This window comes from Apis florea, unplaced genomic scaffold (genome assembly GCF_048593485.1).
Source record: "Apis florea isolate Af1SG1 unplaced genomic scaffold, ASM4859348v1 contig_2835_pilon, whole genome shotgun sequence".
In the NCBI taxonomy this organism is placed as follows: domain Eukaryota; kingdom Metazoa; phylum Arthropoda; class Insecta; order Hymenoptera; family Apidae; genus Apis; species Apis florea.
This window is the reverse complement of record NW_028256652.1, coordinates 614,000-634,744: the sequence shown is the minus strand read 5'-3', so window position 1 is coordinate 634,744 and position 20,745 is coordinate 614,000. Positions and strand designations below refer to the sequence as shown.

Genomic DNA, 20,745 nt, shown 5'->3' with positions numbered 1-20,745 from the left:
TTAAAAACAATTAATTAAATCTATATTTATTTAAATATAAAAAAATAGAAAGAGAGTTAGTGAAATATAGCGTTCTTTAAAATTTTCTACGAATCCCAATATTGAACATCCAGAATGAACGAAAAAAACTTGTTCCCCGTGCTTTGACCAGCTTTTATAAATCGTACTTTTAAATATCGTTGGAAATTCTGCAATATTGCGTGTCGTTTCATCAAGGCACGAGTCACACATGCCAACAAATTAAAAAAAAAAAAAAAAAGACAATCTCTTTTCAATGATGCGAAAATAATAATAAAATTCTATCAAATACGTGATTTAATTTATCAGAATTGTCTCGAAGATTCTATAAAATGAAACATTAATCAAAAACAAAAAAATAAAAGAGAAAAAATGTAAAAAACAAAACGATTAGGTTAAAAATAATATACAAATAATAATATTTCGTTATTCCATTTTGATATATGGTTTATAATTTTCGCTCTCCTTCAAATCCACTTCGTTAAATATCACAGCATGATAACATTTAGGATCATTGTTCTCTAGGATTCGGTCGTATAAAGCATTCTGTGTTCCTCAGGGAAACTCCAAACCGAGCGTCTCGTCATAAATCCTTGTCTCCTTCTTCGTCTCTATCTTTCTGTCAATCGGAATCCTGCTGTCTGGCTTTTCTCATGTCATCGTCGGCTTTTTAGATGTGATCGCACTGACCAAACAGAATTTTAAGCCCTGGGTCATCGCGAATAACCGCGTCTACTTTCGAATTATGGTTCTCCGCGTTTTAATCGTTGGTCAACCGCGATACAAGTTAGAATATATTGCACGAATATAGGTACAATATATTTATGGCAGATTAAATATGACAATATTAAATTAATGGTGCATAAATGATCAATAAAATTATAATATTTATGTTTGCTATGATTCGTGTTATTAAATATGTGCAATATTTTTAAATAGTTGATTCATCTATTAAAATTGGATAAGATTTATTTATTGTAAATAATTTAATTTGTGTTAGAAATGCGTAGTATATGAATTACAATTAATTAGAATCTTTTAATTTTGATAAATTTTTCGAAAGTTTCGATTATTTTAGTTTTGCAGTAAAGAATTTTTATTTATATAATAGAGTGAAACTAATTTAATAAAAAAATTTTGATTGTTAAATATTAAAGATCATATCTACTTTAAATGATTGTTAAAAATTTTCGAATAGATAATTAATTACACAGATTACATAGATAATTAATTTTTGGAATTATTATATTATAAATGGCACAGATTAAATGGGAATAAGTCTTTTTTGAAAGCTATTTTGTTGAATTTTTGTTCGAATTCTTTTGCTTTCAATGGAGATTGGTATTTTTTCATATATATTCTGCAAACAGTTCCTAGCCTATTGGACAAAATTGGTCCACATTGTTTGACAATAAAGCAAAATGACCAAGATTTGTACTCTGTTGTCACAATGTTAACGTCAGAATTGATTTGGACGGTTCGTTTTGAACGAAACGAAATGAAACGTGAATTGAAAACGATGAAATTACCTTGCAAAATTTATTGGAGAATAATGAAAATGAACGAAATCTTTTTCGATAATGAAAATTAAAAATTTTTAATTAAAAATTAAAAATAATATCAATTATTACGTGATCATAGTCATATATGGAAAAATTAAATTTAAGTTGATTGAATTTTGAAATTTAAAATACACTGTTTGATATTGATTTCTTATATTTGTTTGTTTAATAAATTTATTTAAATTTGTATTTACAATTGCAAAAGATCATTTCTTTGAATCATTCATGTTTGATATTCATCAATTTTAAATTCAAATAAGTTGAACATCTGTGCCAAAATAAAGGATTTCCATATGTTTTGACGATATGAAATATATCATCGAATAAAAATATTTTTACACGTTTGTTTTCTTTTCGCGTGAAATTTTAAACTTTAAACTTTCGATTAGGATATTTAATCTTTGAAATTATTATATTACAAATAATATTAAATGTTTAGAAATAAATCGAAGACATGATGTATTAATGTCTATCATATATCACTTACATAATAAAAATTTTTAATTATAAAAATATTTTAAATAATTTTAATTATCTAAATCTACATCGATCACCAAGCAATAATATCATTGCTGAAAATAACATTGAAAAATATGAATAGAATAAAAGTATAAATTAATTACAATAAATACAATAAATAATCCACTAGACAAATTTAAAAAAATTTTCTCAAATCAAAGAAAAATGTAGTAATTAAATTCATCATACTATTAGAAATAAGTAAGTTAAGTTTTGTTTTTTCAAATTTTACACAGTTGTACGATTAGTTAATAAAAAAAAAATATATGAAAAATATATTTAGAAATTTATAATATATTAAAAAGATAAATTCAAATTAAGGTTAACCGTTAAGAGCTTAGACTTATGTTTAAAATTAGCAAGTTATAGTCGGAAGTTGTTTGCTTCTCCATAAAATTTTTCCAATTTATTCCCGGAAACTAAAAAACTACAACTATTCACAGTAAAATGTTCAAAGTAATTCAACTTTTTCATGCGTGAAAACAATTTCTTATAACCCAGTGTTTCTCAACGTTCCCGCTTCCCAAAGCGGAAAATTTCTATATTTTGGAAAGGCAATTAAAAATATGTTGATTTAAAAATAAAAATTGCACGCTCCTCTGATTACACAATTATGATTTCGAAACATACGAGAAAATTGAAAGCGTTTTAATTTCCTATTCGCCTACATTTTTATCAAAATAAAACTCTAATTCTAGATTAATCCTCCTTCCAAGCGCACGTAACTAACTTTTCAACTCTATCTCATCGGTTAAAGAAATAGATGATAGAATTTCAAATATTTTAATATATCTTTAATCATAAAAAAAAATAAGACACATTAACTGCAGAGGAGGACAGAGACAATATTCAAGCTATTTTACAGAACTTGATTACTTATTATGCTAGAAAGAATAAAAAATAAAAAATCGTTAAGACTGTTGGAAATGGAACATGAATAAAGGAGGATTGCGAAACACTGGTATAACCTTTTGCCCCGCGACAGTTTTACGAGCGGAAGGGCAAATAGAGTTTGACCGTTCGCTGGACTTAAAGATAAGGCGGGTACATTTTCTGTTTTCGTGCGAGTTTCGCGGTCCCAGCGGGGATTTCTTCATAGTCGGTCGTGTTGACAAACGAAAGAGGCACGCCACTACGCCGTGATATCTCGGCTTCTTTGATGGCCAACCGCCGTCCAGGGACTTCTCGCGGGTAAATATGTGTGAGTATCTGTGCCTGTGCTCCTCGACTCGGCTCAAGTGGAATACCGTGACCCCTCGACCTTCTTTGGAAGGAGTGTGCTTCGATGAGTGGCCACTCTGTGCCAGAGAGTCGATCCGGAAGTATATCGAGTCGTCACTCATCCAGCTGGAACAGTCTTTTCACAGATTCCAGGCCATTCTTAGGTTCACTTCACACCGCTGTTCGCCAACTGTATTTCCATTGTGCAAAAAGTTTGACCGATTTCGCGTGCAACGATATGTGAACAATAAATTCTTCGTTGATGAATACGCGCCTTTATGATGCACGTTTAAATGATGCATCGGTTGGCTATTTTTATACTCGAGATTGAAGGATACGTGTCGTGTACAGTGAAATCTTTCTTTTTGAATGCTGTAGACGATAACGAACTACGTGTTATAGTTGGAATAAAGATGAAACAATTATATCGAATAATTTAATAATATAATAACGAATACGTAATGATGACAGGGATGCTTTCGATAATTCTAATAATCCGATTGAAATTTAGAAATTTTGTGTTCGATATAAAAATATTATTAGACTTTCGTTAAAATATTTCGTCTTCTTAATTTTAATAATAGAATTTAATATTCTACCTATCCACGATTCGTTAAGCTATTTTGTCAAATTTGTATCTTATAAAATAGAAATTCAGATACTTCGTTGGCCGAATAAAATTAAACAATTCTAGAAATATTACACGTAATGAACGTACAGAACGTGTTAACTTCAATTTTACCGTTTCACCATAAATATCTGCAAATAATCTTATCTCGTTAATTCGAGGCCGGAGAGAATTTCGATGGGCAAGCACGGTGATTTTTTTAATCGATCGAGATCGATACAACGCGCTTCGAAGGGGGATTTCACCCAGTAATTAAGTTCATTTGCAACGAATTATCTAGCCTCTTTGGTTGCTCGAAGGTGCGGGAACAACTTAACGATTGCGGGCTTCCTCTGAACTCGCATGTTAAATTCCGGGACGTCGACGAAGGCGTCCCGCCGCGACACACGGCTTCCACCGCGTGCAATGATAACGGCATAATGGATCTTCCGCGTTTAATCTGCGATCTCGTTCGATCGATACCCGCGCAGAAACGCCCGTTTAACGCGCCTCCTCTTAATTGCCTTTTATTTCACCATGCGCCCGCGACAACTTTAAAGCGAGCTGTACCCGTTAAACGATAAAGATAGGAGGATGCTGTTGGAAACTTTGACGATGAAGTCGGTTAATAAGAGGAGAAAGCAGTAATACGGTAACACGATAGAGATAATAAACTTTTTTAGAATTTAACGTATTTTTTTATTTTTTTAATTAGAAAATCTTTCCAGTTTTGTAACGATTTATAGATAGCTTGATAGATGTTATTACATACACGCAGTTATCGAAATTGAAAACGATATTTAACGAAGGAAGGAGTTTCAGTGAAATATTGATGTATCATATCATCTTGTATAATATATTTTCGAAAGAAATTTTTTTTATTGTCATAAGAATTGAAATTGAATCATCGTTCTCATCAATAGTTTTCTTCCTTCTGTTTTTCATCTTTAAATTTTGCTTCTGTGTGTATTATATTTCACGAGATCAGAGTCATAGATATATTTTAATTAATTGTCATAGACTTGTTTGAGAAAGTCCTGCACGAAAGTAAATTGGAAAAGTACGAGTGTCCACTTCGTTTTACTTGCTTGATTCTACGTTTTCGTTTTTATCAAACGTACAAAATTGGCCACACGGTACTTTGACTTTTATACACATAGCTATGAGTTTGAATAGGTACGCCATTTTCCTCTGCCTCCCAGAACTTTTATCAAGCTTCTATCGATTCTCATTTTCTCTCGTATTTGAAACGATTTATTTAATTTCTTAATGCGAATTAATTATTATTAAAGTGTCCTCCCGATTCTTGGAATTTTATATTTCATATATACTCGTTCCCAAAAATTCTATTGATATATTTCAAATATTCCCAATCAAATATATCGTTGCAATTAAATTTTCTATAATGAACGTTTAAATTTTATATCAAATTTATAACAGGTTAGCATACCAAATATTCGGTAATACTTTGCCAATTATTATACACATACCAATTACTTGATTACCAATTACGAATCATCACGTATTAATAATCATTTATTTTTCGAAACGTCCATTTTCACGTGTCTCTCTAAAAATTATCTCGCACCCACGTAAATGACGAAATCCCATATATGTATACACGATCTGTAAAAAATGTAGGACGAAAAACTAATTCTAAATCTTTTTCATTTTTGATTGGCGCGTCATAAACTCATATTAAACTCATATTTCTGTGCTTGTATTACACGAAGCGGACGAATCATTTGAAAACCGAAATCGTGTTCTCACGCGCGTAACACGCTGAAGCACTTAAAAGGATGTGAAAAGGCGCGCGAATGTTGGAACATGTTGTCGAAAGCATTGAAAGAGACATAAGCACCGCGGTCGCACATATGGAAACACGATATCGACCTGAAACAGTCCGCACCCCGGTGTTGAAACGTGCTTCTATAAGCAGAGTCTAATGGATTCGTGGAAATTCTCACAAATTAATTATCTACTTTTATGCCACGATCAACCCTTTCCACGCGCTTGAATTGTTGAAGTTTAAGGATGTGGCTAGCTGTTTTTTATTAAATGGAAGATAAATTTGTGTATACTTTAAAATTAATTCCCCCATCTTGTTTGATTTGAAAATTGTTTAATTTTAAATTTACTTGTTTTTAACGAAATTAATTCTAAATTTCAAAATATTTGTGTAGATATACTTTACGAATGTTAGATAAAATTCATTTCTAGCATTAACATTTTTTTTATAATATAAAAGTCTAATAACATTCCATTTATCGATAAAAATTTCAATAAATAAATGGTATCTATTTTTAGGAGTCTGTAGAATAATTTAATTAAAAAAAAAAAAAAAAGAGTAACTACTATATCTGTTATTAAAATATTAACAAATATTCAAAAATCGGTAAAAATGTATGCGTAGAAGTATTCATTATTTCATATATTATTAAATAACAGTTCTACTTTAATTCATATCAAAGCTCATCGATTCGGAACGAAGAGATGAGAAATACTGAAAGCGCATTTTACAATATTAAACCGTCCCAGAAAATATATATTTCAAGTTGAAACGAGCAATGAAGATATAAATGAAAAATGTACAATCAAATGAAAATAGAATGGTCTTTTAAAAAACGATATAACAATATGATTTTATGATTAAAGCTGCGCAATATTCCGTAATATTCAGGAGAATCGGTTCAGGAGAAGAGATGTCGCTCTGGTTGATTAATTGACTAATTCCGCCATCTTGGTTCTTGCTCGTTTAAAGAAATGAGAGGAAAAAAAAGTTTTCACCAACGAAAAAGAAATCAAGTTGACATTAAGCTTTTTTTCAGCAATAAACGAGACGTAGAAATTCTTTCAATTTCGAGAGAAAACTCTTCTTTAATCTTTCTCCAGATTAAACAGACACTGGCCGTGTTTGTGACAGATTTTAATAAGGTTTAATATTTAATATTCTTCTAGTTTACTCCCACGTGTTTTACCACCGACCCAATTTTAAAGGACGTGCGACGTTTCAATTAATTTCCCATTCTATTTTTGCGTTTCGAAATGGCTGACTGGTTTTTTAGTTGCCCATTAAAAACGCAAAATTAAAGACGCGAAAATTTTAATTCTTCTTCCAAGAATTAATGAACGGGTACACTCGATCGTAATTACAAAGGATTAAGAAAATAATTGTTAAGCGGCCGGAGGATTTAATTTTTTTACTCTTTATATATCGTAAAATAAAGCGAAATTAAATTTCGTATATATAATCTTGATTGATTTTTAATGAAAAGGAACATTTCTGATGTATGAAAGCGATAAATTTATTATTTTTAAAACATCAATTGTACAATTAATAATTCGTATATAACAGCTTTCAAATTCCAAGCGTGTACTATATTTCGATTGTATGCCTAATAGTCACAGTTGCTTTATTCTGTTATAATTAATATATCGTTATATCATGTAATTTATCCAAAATTACACCCATATTCTACTATATAGAATATATACAAAAAGAAGTAAAAATCAAGAGTAAGAAAAGAAAAGAACGAAAATATCCTTGGATTCGAATAAACTTTTACAATTTTTACAAATATAATTCAAATAGCAAGATATATAATAGTTCTCAAAAGAGTAGATTATAAATAACATCGTAGATTTTTCCCCCTACGATTTTTACGAGATAAATTCTTTTTCGTGTGCCAGATTTGAAGATCACTATAGTGAACGTGCTTCTCGTAAGCTGCTCTACATTCGAAATGAAATTTGCTCGTGCACAAGGGTATTTCCGTCAATTTTTAATTGTCAATATGTCACAATCCTACTTTCGATACATTAACTTCTCGCCTCAAGAAATATTCAATTCAATCTCCTCTCGCTCCTTTTTCAGTCGAGATAAAATTGCAAACAAAATTTCGTGCAAAATGCAATTCAACTACGTATCAACTTTCTCGAAGCACAAATTAAAAGAAAAATCTACATTTCAACGCACGTCGAATGTACGAATCTCAATCATTCTCAAAGTAATTCACACGAGATCTGGTCGAAATGAAGGGTGGACAGCCCCTTTGTACACGAAAGTATCTACAAGAAAGAATCTCTTCGATACACCATTTCGAAGGAGTGGAGAATCTACGCGCTTCGTGTCCACCCGTTTGGAAAGAAAGATGTCGCGCTTCTTTACGAACGTAACGCGCGAGACCGCGGCAATAAATCAAAGGGGAATCCCGTTGCTTTCGATCCTGGTTTCGAAGGGAAAAGGGGTTGCTTTTCAGGCCCCACTGGGAGGTGTCTCGCTACGAAAAATCCATTCGTCATCCCCCTCCACACACACACATCCACCCCCCATCGCCACCTTTCCTTTCCTCCTGGACTGCTTCCGCGTCTTCGAAACCATTCGCCGCTTTTTTTTTTTTCCCCTCCTTTTCTTTTCTTTTCTCAGCTCCCTCTCCCTCCCCCCGTCTCTGGAGCATCGTCTGAGAGCATTCTAGATTCCTGGGAGAATTCTGGAAATCAATCGAGTTGTTTCAAACGGTGTGTTGGAGAGTTTAGTGGAGGGAGTAGTTCATCGAGGGTTACGTTTTTTTAAGCATCGAAGTTTTTACCAAACTGACGAATGGATTATTGCGTGGCACTTTTAAACATGGAACCGTGGCCGAGAATATCATTTATTTCAATCAAGGTGATTAATTAGGATTAGAATGAAGAGAGATTTGGGGATTGATGTAAAGTTTCTTCGAGTTTTTTTTTTTTTTTTTTTTTTCGGAATATCGATTATCGATCAATATTTTTCGTGCCACTTGATTACACATTGTGTAATTGACAAAGCGCGATGAAAAAAGGAGCGTTATATCGATCGGCTGGCGTTTTATTTTCAATCGGACGACGAGAGCCGACGAGAGACAATGTGAAAAACCTCTTAGATGCCGTGATTGATGAGGGGAAATTTTATTTCGAAAGTGTTCTGTTTGATATCGCAAAGAAGATCGCTGCGTTGGAAGAAATGTTGGTATTATGGAAATGGGGGCGGATGTGCGTGATGGTGATAAGGAAAAAGCGATTGGAATTTTTTATAACCTTGTACCAAGGTTTCTTGGGTTTTGGAGCGTGCTTTCGTGTAATAACCGAAATGGAATTGCTTTTCGAGATAAAAATAATATACAGTTGAACGGAAGAAAGATTTATGTATCGTTGGTGTACGTACGTAGTTTATGAAGATTAACGAATTGGTAAAATACATATTTTTTCTTTTTTTTTTTTGATACACTAGCTTGAGTTTTCAAGCTTAAGATCACGTGCATTTCATAATTTTTTTGCAATATTTAGAACAATATTGCCTATATTATATAAAATGTAATGAACAATTTCAAAAGTTTATTTTGAAAAAACGATTATTCGATCTATTGTTTTAAATCCCGATTGAAAATGCACGAATAATACAGAAACATTTCGCGAATATAGAAATAAAATATTTTGCGCAAATAATGGATTAATATATAAAACTCGCAAGAAAAATGTATTTTATGAAAATTCGCGTGAAAAAAAAAAGAGCGTCGGTATAAAATTTATTCGATATAACCTACATTTTTCATATTCATATTTAAAATAAATTTCGTAAAGTGCTTAAATACTTGGTGTTTAACTGTTTTGCAAATAAAATAATACCGTATCGTATCGGGAGAAGAATTCGAAACGAGAAAGGAATGTGACATGAAAAAAAATGAAGCGTTTGAACATTATGGAATGAGATATTAAGGTACGAAACTGTGTCGTGGAAAGTGGACGTAAAAGAAAAAAATTATCTCCCTTTCGAACGAGATTATCGCGAGTCAAGTGGACTATTTGCCATATTATTACGTCGACATCTGGCAAGATGCTCGAATTGAGATACGTGTCATGTTACGTCGAAGGAGGAGTTGGTTCAAGTGTGGTGTCGAAACGCTCTTTGGATCGCTTACATTCATAAAAGAGCATTGATAAAAACGAGATGTATCCAATTTTCAATAGATTATTCGTATAACATGGTATCTAGCATGCAAGGTACATATATCACGAGTAAGTTTTTTCCTTTTTCTATTTCTGTGTAATACCAAAAATTGGCTAAATAAAATAAATTTGAAGAAAATGTAAAAGTGCAATCTAAAAATTCATCGTAATCTTCGTTTTCATATTTTTCTATTCCAACATTTCTTTTCTTTCTTTTCTTATCTTTCGTTCATCATTCGGAATTTTTCTAAATTGTAAATAAAACGAAAACGAACTTGCGATGCAAAAGGTCGAATCGAATTTTTAAATATATATTTAATATACTGTAAAAGCATACTATAATCTACATAAATAATATATTAAACGTAAAAATAATTGCAAGCTGAGAGAATGTTCTCAAAAATCTCTTTAATTGGAAAGAAAAATTCTAAAAACTCTTTCGAGAAACTCTTTCGTCGTCAATTATTAAAAAAGGAAGAAAGGGAAAATTTCATTTATAAAAAATACCATTCGTCAAAGCATCACGAAGCATCTCGAAGTATCTCGTCGAACAAATTTGAGATCAACGAAGCAAACGATTCTCGTCTATAAATAATACATCTCTCTTCAACAGCAATAATAACGAAGGTCTCTGGTATAACGAAGGTCTTCGTTAATTTCACTGACTTTCGTCGCGAATTCACACGCGTTTCCTTGTCAACGAAACGAGAACGCCTCGATACACCAGCACAGTTGTTGTGGTCTCGAAATTGTGAATAAATTGGTCGAGTCTATCTGGACAAATCGCGCTTATCCCAGATTTCATACGTTTCATACCCTCCGCCTATGCAAACACCCGGAAATTCGTTCGACTCGATATCGCCTCGTCTTCTACTCGATAACTTCTCCGCCTATTCAAAGCGAATCTTTTTTCCTTTCTTTTGTTTTCGCCTCGTTTTTCCATCGTTCAGAGAAATTCCACTTTTCGAATTTATTTGCGTCTATACGCGGTGTGTCCGAAAACGCACACAAAGGGGACACAAAGAAAATGAAAAGAGGGGAATATCGTTTTTCGCGAATAACGTTGGACGAATTTTCATTGCATGGAAGTTTTATTGACAAGTATCGAATCGAAGAATTCGATATTTTTCGTAACTTTTTCAAACTTTCTGCGTTTGTTTGCTACGTCTGATTGTTAATTTTAATAATTACAGATACAACGAAGATTTCTTGTAAAATTTCATGTAATAAATTCGTTGTGTAGAAATGGACGCATAATTATAGTGTCTTGAGCTATAGAAGAGGAAAGTTTTTAAACATACGTGAATATTTGATTAATTTTGGGTGTAATTAACAAAATATATACTGAAAATAATAGAATATTAATTTGGAAAAATTCGATGATAAAATATTTCAAAAACAAATATAAGTTGAAGTATAACTAATTTGCACTCTTATTGTAAAAGATAAATTAATTCATAATTATTATACACCAAATCTTGCCAAAGTGAATTTTGTGAATTTTTAAAAAATGAAATTCTAAAATTTAGACTTGTCTTTGAAAAGAGTCAAGTCAAGTATAAAGCGAAGTGCAAGTCACTTACCGTGAGGCACACATTTCGGGATGGGATGATTCCAACCGTCTGCGGTGCAAGTCAGTATTTTATGTCCCTTCAATCTACGGCCTGGTTCACACGAGTACACGGTCTGTAAAGTACCATCTTTAAGGACTCGTTCTCTCACTCTTCCCCATTGTGGCGCTTGCACCAAGGGACAATCCCCGAGAACTCCTAAAACGAAGCACAGCTTTAATCGTGCGAGAGAATGAGAAGTTGAGAGCTATTTGATTGGCCAAATTTTAAAAATGTTTGTTAGAACGTTAGATTTAATAACAGTATTTGGGGGAAGAAAATAGTTGGTAAATATAATGAGAATGCATAAAAGATTCTCTTTGATTTTAATTTTCTGTTAATCATTGATACGATATAAAATATGGAGTACAATATTTTCTTGTACGATTAAAAAATCGAAATTAAAATAATCTATAAAAGAGATGAAAGAGATTTCATAAAACGCTTTATTATAAAAGTTGTAACATGAAAAAATATGACACAAGCGCTTTATCTGTTTATGTTCCAAAGTATCATCATCTACATTTGTATATTGCAAATTCAATAAATTTGCACACAAAAGAAAATATTCATTCGTTTCGAAATTTACAATCCTCGTTATTACGTTAACAATAATTACAATTAATTTCAACAATTCGATTATTACGTTGTAAACGAATTAGGGGGTGAGGAGGGGGGGGTGAAAATTATTATTTTCAATTCAACTTGGCAGAGCCATTATTCGAAATGGGGAAAGCCAGTTTTTTGCAGTGTTTCATAGGTTTGGAACAAAGAGTGGCCAGAGTACACTGAAAATTTAATCTCGACCAGGTATTGGTCGAGCGTGGAAATTAACTCCATGGCGATTGGTCACCACCCAATCTCGGTTTATAGGAGGAAAAGCTAAAATTTAGTTGACCAATGTTTTTTCAACGCGGTAACAAAATTTGTATAATTTAACTTAGATTCTGAATTAAGCATTGCTCGCTTCTTCTTCTGCATTATTTCGTTGTAAGCTTTACCGTGCACAATTATATAACACGATCGTTTTAACTATTTTATTTTATCGTTTATTTAAATTAATCAAAACTTTTGTTTCTCCCAAATGATCTTCGATACATTCGATCTATTTCGTATCTTTTTCCAACAAATATTCAATATTATCTTCGATATATTATATATATCCGAATCTAATCTGTCTGATCAATATTCGAATATTCTTATTATCATGCTCATGATGAATAAGCCTCAACCTTACATTCCTTTGTTTTTCCTCTCCCACGAATACGTAGAAGAAAATATCGACTATTAATTTCCCATAACAAGCGTCTTACTCTCTTATTTTCGTCGTAATGGATCTCATTGCGCGATAAATTTTAATATCAAACAAACTTGACGTGCGAAATGTGAGAAAAAAGGCAGGAACAATTTCACGGTTATAAAACTGCTGGTAGTTTCCGTAGTCGAAGGGCAACGTTCCTAATCGGCTCGCCGCGAGGAATCTCGGGCGAGTTACGAGCCACGAGAGCGCCGAGGTCATGTTCGCCACCGCCAACGATGGCCAGAACGAAATCACCAACCTTCGGACGTCGTAACGACTTTCGTTCTGCTTGGCGATTCAGATAAAAGGATAACACTATTACCACCTACCCTTTCGTTTAATAACCTTTAGTTCTTTTCGGCCTTTTGCGTTACTCGCCAATTTCTAGGGAATTTTTTCACCGCTCGATCGGTCAGTAAGTTTTCTACGTTTTTGATAGAGATTTTCCAACGATATGGCGGAATCGGGGAAACCAGATCCATCGTTTTAGTGATCGTAGAAGCGATAGGGGGAAAAATTGAGGTTTTTATTAAAAATCAGTTAAAAGATTTTTGCCGTGATTCGTTGATTTCAGATATTTGTGGGTTTATGAGAAATTCGAGGAAGTAGTAACAATATAGAATAATTAAAATCACCATGTCGTCCTCGACGAACTATAATAATAATAGCTATATCAGAATCAGTTTCAAAATTCCTCTCCGATATTCGTACGAGGATCCAACGAGCAATAATAGCACAAACGTTTGTTACAATTCTATGTTACACAAGGAGAATTTCACGAGGAGGGATGCGACATCCTCGTGTACAAAATCACGGATTTCCACCTCGGAGGAGAGAGGAAGGAAGTTTCCGTTTGAAGCATCATCCGGAGGGAGAAGGTCTGTCGTTTAATTAATACCTGAACGTTTACATTCCGTAATTAATATCAAGACGCTCTAGAAGGTGCACGGTCAATTCTCTATTCACCGATATTGCTCAAAGGGAAACGTAACCAAACGATGGCGTGTTAATTAAATGAATAGGGCGGCGCGATTTGAATGGGATGAGAGCTGACGATCCAATTGTAGGCATTGACCTGGTCTCTCTGGTATCGTAATACTATGATCAGGAAAGCCAAGTTGTGGATCCCAGTCGCGTTTCAATAAGGAACAGAATTCTAGCCGAGTTGTGAGCCCTGGTTCTGGTCAGACATGCGAGCCACGAATGATTAATTAGTGGTCGAGATTTTGTTTAAAAGTTATCGTGAGGAATAGAGAATATTGCACTTTTTATCTTAATATGATATTGAGAATATTAAATTTCGTAATTGCCTTTTTGTTCTTAAATATTATCGAGAATGTGAAAGTTATTCGTTTTATTCGTGGATGTGTTGATTGTGTATTGCAGTTGGAAACGTACGGAATAATCGATCATTGATAGATTATGACACGTATGAAATTACTTCGAGTTGTAGATACATCACAACTTGATATAACATTTATGGAGATTGCTCGGAATTCAACTTAGGTAGAGGTGAAATTGCAACTCGTGGCTAATGAATTAAGATAAGTTTATACTTCGATTTATAGCTGTTTTTAAACTATAGAAGTTCAAATTACAAAGTTCTGACCCTCTATTATCCCAACAATTACAATTTTTTTTTTGCATAAAACAAATCTTCGTATATGATTATAAAGTTTATTCCAAAAAAAAAAACAAATTGAAATGGAAATTTTAATTCGAATTCGAAAAATACTCTGGCAACATACGAATTATTATTCTCGAATTGAAATGAAGGTAATAAAAGTACTAATCGGAAAGACAAGTTGTGGAAAATAAAGGAAAGGAAAATTCTGAATTTAGCACTTTTGGTCGATAAACTTTAACAGCTGCCACAAACGCTTCGACGAATTAATTCGTCAACGGGCAAAGATCCAAATGATTTTCGAGGCGTTGCTCGTGGACACGTATACTCGAATCGAAATAATTAACTAACCGGCATTGTATGAAATAAGTGGTTGGGCGGGCCCAAAAACCAGCCAGCTCGGCATTAACCGCGAAATTTATGCTATGTCGATAACGACCGGTTAGAATTTTAAACAGGCCATTGTGCACCATTGAATTTTACATTGTCTTTTGAACGATTAAATTATGTATTTCGTGGTTATCGATGTATAAATATAGATAAAAATTGTGATAGATTTTTCTTTAAATTTTACTCTATTATTTGACAAACAAAAAATTGAATATTATATAGGATTTTTATATTGTGGATTTAATAATGGATGAAGAAAATATAATTTCTTAAATAAAAATATTCTTACACGTAAAATCTATATTTTTAATTTACACATAAAGTTATGTTCAACTTTTAGAAACTGTTAGTTGAAATTAATAATAATATTTTCATTATAAATATTGTACAAATTTAGAATACATCGAGAGTACAATTAAATATTCTTCCAAAGAGGATATTTATATAAATATTTTCGAAAATTTTGGAAGAATGCTTTTCTTATAATTATCCTATATATATATATACACTGCATAGTAAAAAGTAAAGTATCTTTGAAGTTAAAGTATCTCCGCGAATAACAAGGTAAAATTAGGAACGCTGCATGTCCATTCTAATTAACAAAATGCACTAACGAGATGCTTCAAAACGTAGAAATAATAGACGTAATTTTTAAGGCGAACCCTGGAGGAAAAGCTTGGTAGGTAGAAAATTTTCCATCCTCTATCTATCTCGGTTGAAAGTTAAACGTTGCAAACTACTTATAAATCGTGGAATTACGGCTCGGTGTCTATAATATTCAAAAAGATATCTCATTTTCAAGAAAGAGATTTTTCCTTTCAAGAAAAGGATGGTATAATGATGTAACGAACTTACCTAGTCTAATTAAAGTTTGTAAAAAAGAATTTGTAAAATTTCCCTCTACGTTTCTATTTGACGTAACAATAGCTAAAATTTCGACCACCACGAAATATCATTTCCCAGTTTTATTAATCTTAAAAAATCCAAAATTTCATCCAAAAATCGTGCAATCAAACACGATGTGATGTACTATTAAAAAAAAAAAAAAATTCAAAATTTCGATAAATTTACATTCTTTTTCACGATGAACGTTTCGAAAGAGCCACAGAAAACGTTCCAACATTTTTTCAATGGATACAAATTCAAATTTCGTAATCAATAAGATACGATTTAATTAGAAATAAAATTTTCGAACGAAAATTATAAATATCTTCGAATTTTACAAACAAATTCCCTTCTAAATTATCTCCCTTACAAAATCATTTCAATTTCCATCCTGGCTCCCAGATAATGGAGAATAAAAAAAAAAAATAAATAAAATCCATTCATAGTTTGAGCGAAAGAGAAATGGTCAGCTACAAAAGATCGAGCGAGTAAAACCTATTCGATTCTTCGATCGTTTCCAACAACGCGACAACAACAACCGTGAACGGCAAAATTGCTCGTTCAAAAAAAAAAAAAAAAAATCAACAGACTCGAAAGAAAGGTTGACAGGCGGGGAAAAAAAAGAAAAGAGAGGGGAAAGAGAGGGGGAAACACGTGGAGGGAGGGTGAGCGTTAATTTCTTCACCCGCGCAAATTCTCGCGGCCAAACACCGTGCACAAGCTGCACAACATGCAGGGAAAACGAACGATCGCGAGCCTTTTATGGAAGCAATCTGCGCGAACCCGAGACCCATTTACTTAATGCAGCCTGCCTGCCCCGTGGTGACTCTCTAATTAATGTCACCCGAGATCTCTCTCTCTCTCTCTCTCTTTCTCTCTTCCAAAAGACGCTTTATATATAGATATATAAGATCCAGAGGAATGCAGCCTCGTCTTCTGCGAATTGGAATGCGAAAACGATAAGCGTAGTTGTCGTAGAAATTCATCGATATTTATCTAGGATAGTTTCTAGTCGAGCGATCTCTGTCAAACGTTTCTCTGGAAATCGTTTCGTTATTCTCCCTTTTTTGTTGTCGATTGGTGGCGTTGACGAGGGAGGAAGGGAGATTTAAAAAGGAGAGGATATGGCAATTAATTGGCAAAGAAAAGCTTGATTTTTTTCTTCTTCTTCGAATCGCTCTTGTGAAAGTCACTTCATCCCCATATCTAACTCAATCAACAAAATATTTTTGACATGTTAGGAGCAATACTTGGCTTAGAGTCCTCTGAAGATATTCCACGAATATTTTCCAACATATCCAATTAATTGTTCCAAGAATTTTTTTCTCTTTCCAATTTCATAAATCGTTTGCCTTGAAATTTCTCACCTTCGCGCATCGCTTCGCGTCGATCTTCTCGAGGCGTTTCCATCTCGATCGACAGGTATTTCGTTCCAAATACGCGTTATTAAGTCTCGCCTCGTTTTAACGACACCCAGTTCGCCTCCGCTCCTATGTTTCTCCCGCTGGAATATTTTACGATCGAAGGGAGGAGTTAACCGTTGTCACAGCTCTAAGATTTACGTATTTGTTGTACGCATGTAGTTTCTTTCTTCGAACCGTAAGCTCGCCGTTGAATGGAACGAGGCTCTCGAGGAATCTGGAGAGAGAGTTCTTTTACGAATTTATATTTTTCTCGAAAATTTTTATTATTCGTGATAAAGGGACGCGTTGTTTCAGATCGGAGTAATTTTAGCAACGATTATTAAGATAACGATTGAGAGCAGGGGAGTGTGTTAATTAATGTTGCTTTTAAGAAAGTTTCTTAATCTTTGGTTTTCGAGGATGAATTTATATTTTTTTTGTTCAAAATTTTACTATCGTTTTGGGGATTTTTTGAATGGAATTAATTGCTAATAGTTTACGATAATTATTAATTATATTCGCTTTAACTTTTTCTTAATTAATATTCTGGGGATATGTTAATTTCGTCGAGTTGAAAGTTTTCAGTTTTCATTTTGAGGTGGTAAATTTTCAGGATCAAAATTATTCCTTTCCAGAGGAAAAAAGGTACAATGTTTCTTTCTTAATACCGTCCCTAACTATGTAAAGTTAAATTTAATGGGAAACTTAAGACGTTGTGTATAAAGCCTGTAGTAAAGTACGCAAGATTCTTCTGTTACAACAAAGTTAACGCTTAAAATACATTTAATTCTGTTATCTGAATGAATTAAAGAATTAATTGTATCGTGTCGCTGACATGACGTATTATATACTTTTCGAATATTCATTATTGTAAAATCTTAAAAAATTCACCTTACATTCAGAAACATGGTACGAAATAAATATTCGTTTAATTAGATCCGTCTCATTTCGTTCGAATTAGTAGTAAAACTAGTGAATTTAAACGCGATCGATTTAATCAATTTTTCCAAAAGACAGGATGCGCAACGAATCGGATACAATCCGTTGTTTGTATTAACGCAAATCGGATAAATCGTGAGCGCCGAAATAACGCGGCGTTCTGTTAATATTGCCGCAAATATCCGCTTCTGACGCTGTGGCTTTCATTCGTTGCGAACGGTTATCTCTTATCCGAGTAACTTTGAAAATTTCTAAAGGAACCGGGTCGTCATTTTCTTGGAAAGAAAAATAGAGGAAGATTTACAACGTTTCGTTTGTATTAGAAGAGCAAAAGGATTAGAAGCAAATAAGGATAAATTGGGAAAATTTGTCGCCTGTTTTTAACCAGTTCTCTACCTTCGTTTCAAAATACTTTGAAATTTGGACGTGGAGATTTTTCATTTGTATCTCTTCTCAGCGTGATAAAAAGTTGAAATGATTTCGAAAGATTTTTCAATCGCTCGGTACATTTATTACTTATTATCAATTTGTAGCGTAGATTTAGAAATTTTATCACCGAGAAATCTCACTTATTGACATGAGGGTTAACGAAGCACAACTGAATCTCCAATAACTTTAATGGAACAAATCAAAGCAGTTAATCGTACATTTGTATACATATATAAACTTGTCCAACTCGAGTCATACTTAACAATACATTTCACGATATATTACGGATAAATAAAAATTATATTGCAGAAACCTAGTAAAAATTTCTTTGATCGTTAAATAAAACGTAATTTATCTAATGAATACTTTCATCCCAATTGCTTTTTATTAATCAAAAGCAATTGGCAGTAAAAAAAGGATGCAAGAAGATCGATTAGTCAATCGATACAACTCGATTTAAAATTGCTGAAAACGAGGAATCGAAATGCCAGATCGTAAACTGTTCTCGTTCCATTTCTGATGGACGATCGATCGATCGATCCCCTCGAACGCGATACGACACGAACGCTTTTCGCGAGATTAACACCGAGATAAGTCCCATCGAGGCGTCACAATCTCTCCTCGGAGAAAGCGTTAAACACGGTGGTACGCGCGCGTGGAAAAGCGATTGGTGGCAAAGTGAGTCATCTCCCCGAAGGCGTTCCAAGACGCGTTACATAAAGATTACACGGAATACCCTCCGCTTCGCCCGCAATTTACATAGATCGATAAGTCGAGATTACTCGCGCCGTCCCAGCCTTCGAGCTGACTCGATGAACTCGCGGAAGAGTCAGAGCGAGGCGTTATTAATTCGAGTTTAACAACAAACGAATCGGCTAATTTTCGAGTAAAAAAATTCGAGTGAATAGAAGAATGTAAGAATGTATGGATAATAAATTGAGAAGGAAGAGAAATTGTAACAGAATGGAACAAAATTTCTTGATATTAAAAGAAAGAAGGAAAAATGTCGATTGATTAATTCATTTGTTCAGTTATTTGACAATTAAAATTCAATAATTAATTGCATTTGTTTATCACGTTTAATAAATAATAATCAATCATAAGAGATAGCAGGTGTTAGAAATGTTCATGAGAGTGTTTCATGTAAAAACAATATTCGAATGGATAATCTTATTATAGAGCGTTATAGAGCATTAGCCTTCATAACGTCCATTTCCATGAAAGTTTCCCCGTTAAAACTTTATCGTCTGATTCGGCACCGACGCGGGGATCATCGCATTTCTCATTCCGTCATGCTAAAACTGTTCCCTCTCCATCCAACTCCAACCACTTTAACATCGGTTCGCTCCATTTTCCCTGTGCCGCTACTTTTCCTCCCCAAAGATGTTCAAACGATCTTTGACGATTCTGTCGCACTCGGGGAAATGGACAATCTAAAACGTTTCGTTTCAACCAACCTCGCGAAAGAATGGAACACAACGATACATCTGTGTATTTCTGTAAAAATACAGATCCGCATTCCTAAGGAAGAGAAACGTAAATCGTAAAATATTAAAATATTCTCCTCTCTCCTTTCTTTTCCATTATTTTCCCCCCCAAAAATATATATATATATGCGAATATTTTCACCAATTATTAAGATATATTGTATGTGATTGGGGTGTCTTAGTTTTGAGAAAAAAAATTCCAAAGTAAAATTAAAATTCGAATTGGATCTTAGATACTTTTTCTAATACTCCTTATTTACAAAGAGGTTCTAATATCACTTCTACAATTTATATAATTATCTTTCTATCATCCAGTTATTTAAGACTATATAATGGATCTGCTAATTGATGCTACTAATGGATTTGCTAACAGGCTCGGAACGGAACACTTTCTTTTCTCCCTTCCCTTTCTCATTAATGATAAGATTCTTACAAATAAACGGAATTACAGATTTACGAGGATTTCCTCGAAATTGAATAATAGTTTAGAATAATTTCACGCCAAATTATTTAAACGATAGTTCCAAAGTATCGAAAAGTATCTCGAAAGAGATATTATATGATCCCAAGAAAATTCACCACCGAACGGAATAAACTCTCTCGATCACTTCCTCGAACAACAAGTTTATTGCAATTATACATCGTTTTCCGTGAATAGTGTTTAACCGTGACAATTACGAGGATAAGCCAGCGCTTGGTTCGAGGGAAAATTTACGACGTCTCGTTTCAAGGTTGCTCGAAGAAATATCTCAAACCCATTCTCTTGGTGCACATTTTTTTT

The 20,745-nt window shown here is 33.3% G+C and overlaps 1 protein-coding gene and 1 long non-coding RNA gene across 2 annotated transcripts in view; one reads left to right on the top strand and one right to left on the bottom strand.

The window, feature by feature from the left end:
• The window catches only part of LOC100871808 (uncharacterized), a 158,202-nt gene that overhangs the window by 80,798 nt on the left and 56,659 nt on the right, over window positions 1-20,745 (bottom strand). The window contains exon 2 of the mRNA XM_086907214.1: window positions 11,481-11,666. Coding sequence (XP_086763340.1) covers window positions 11,481-11,666 — 186 coding nt within the window. The remainder of the gene's footprint in view (window positions 1-11,480; window positions 11,667-20,745) is intronic.
• LOC147657802 (uncharacterized) overlaps window positions 1-20,745 on the top strand; it is a 37,368-nt gene that overhangs the window by 1,681 nt on the left and 14,942 nt on the right. The gene's annotated exons all lie outside the window — the stretch shown is intronic.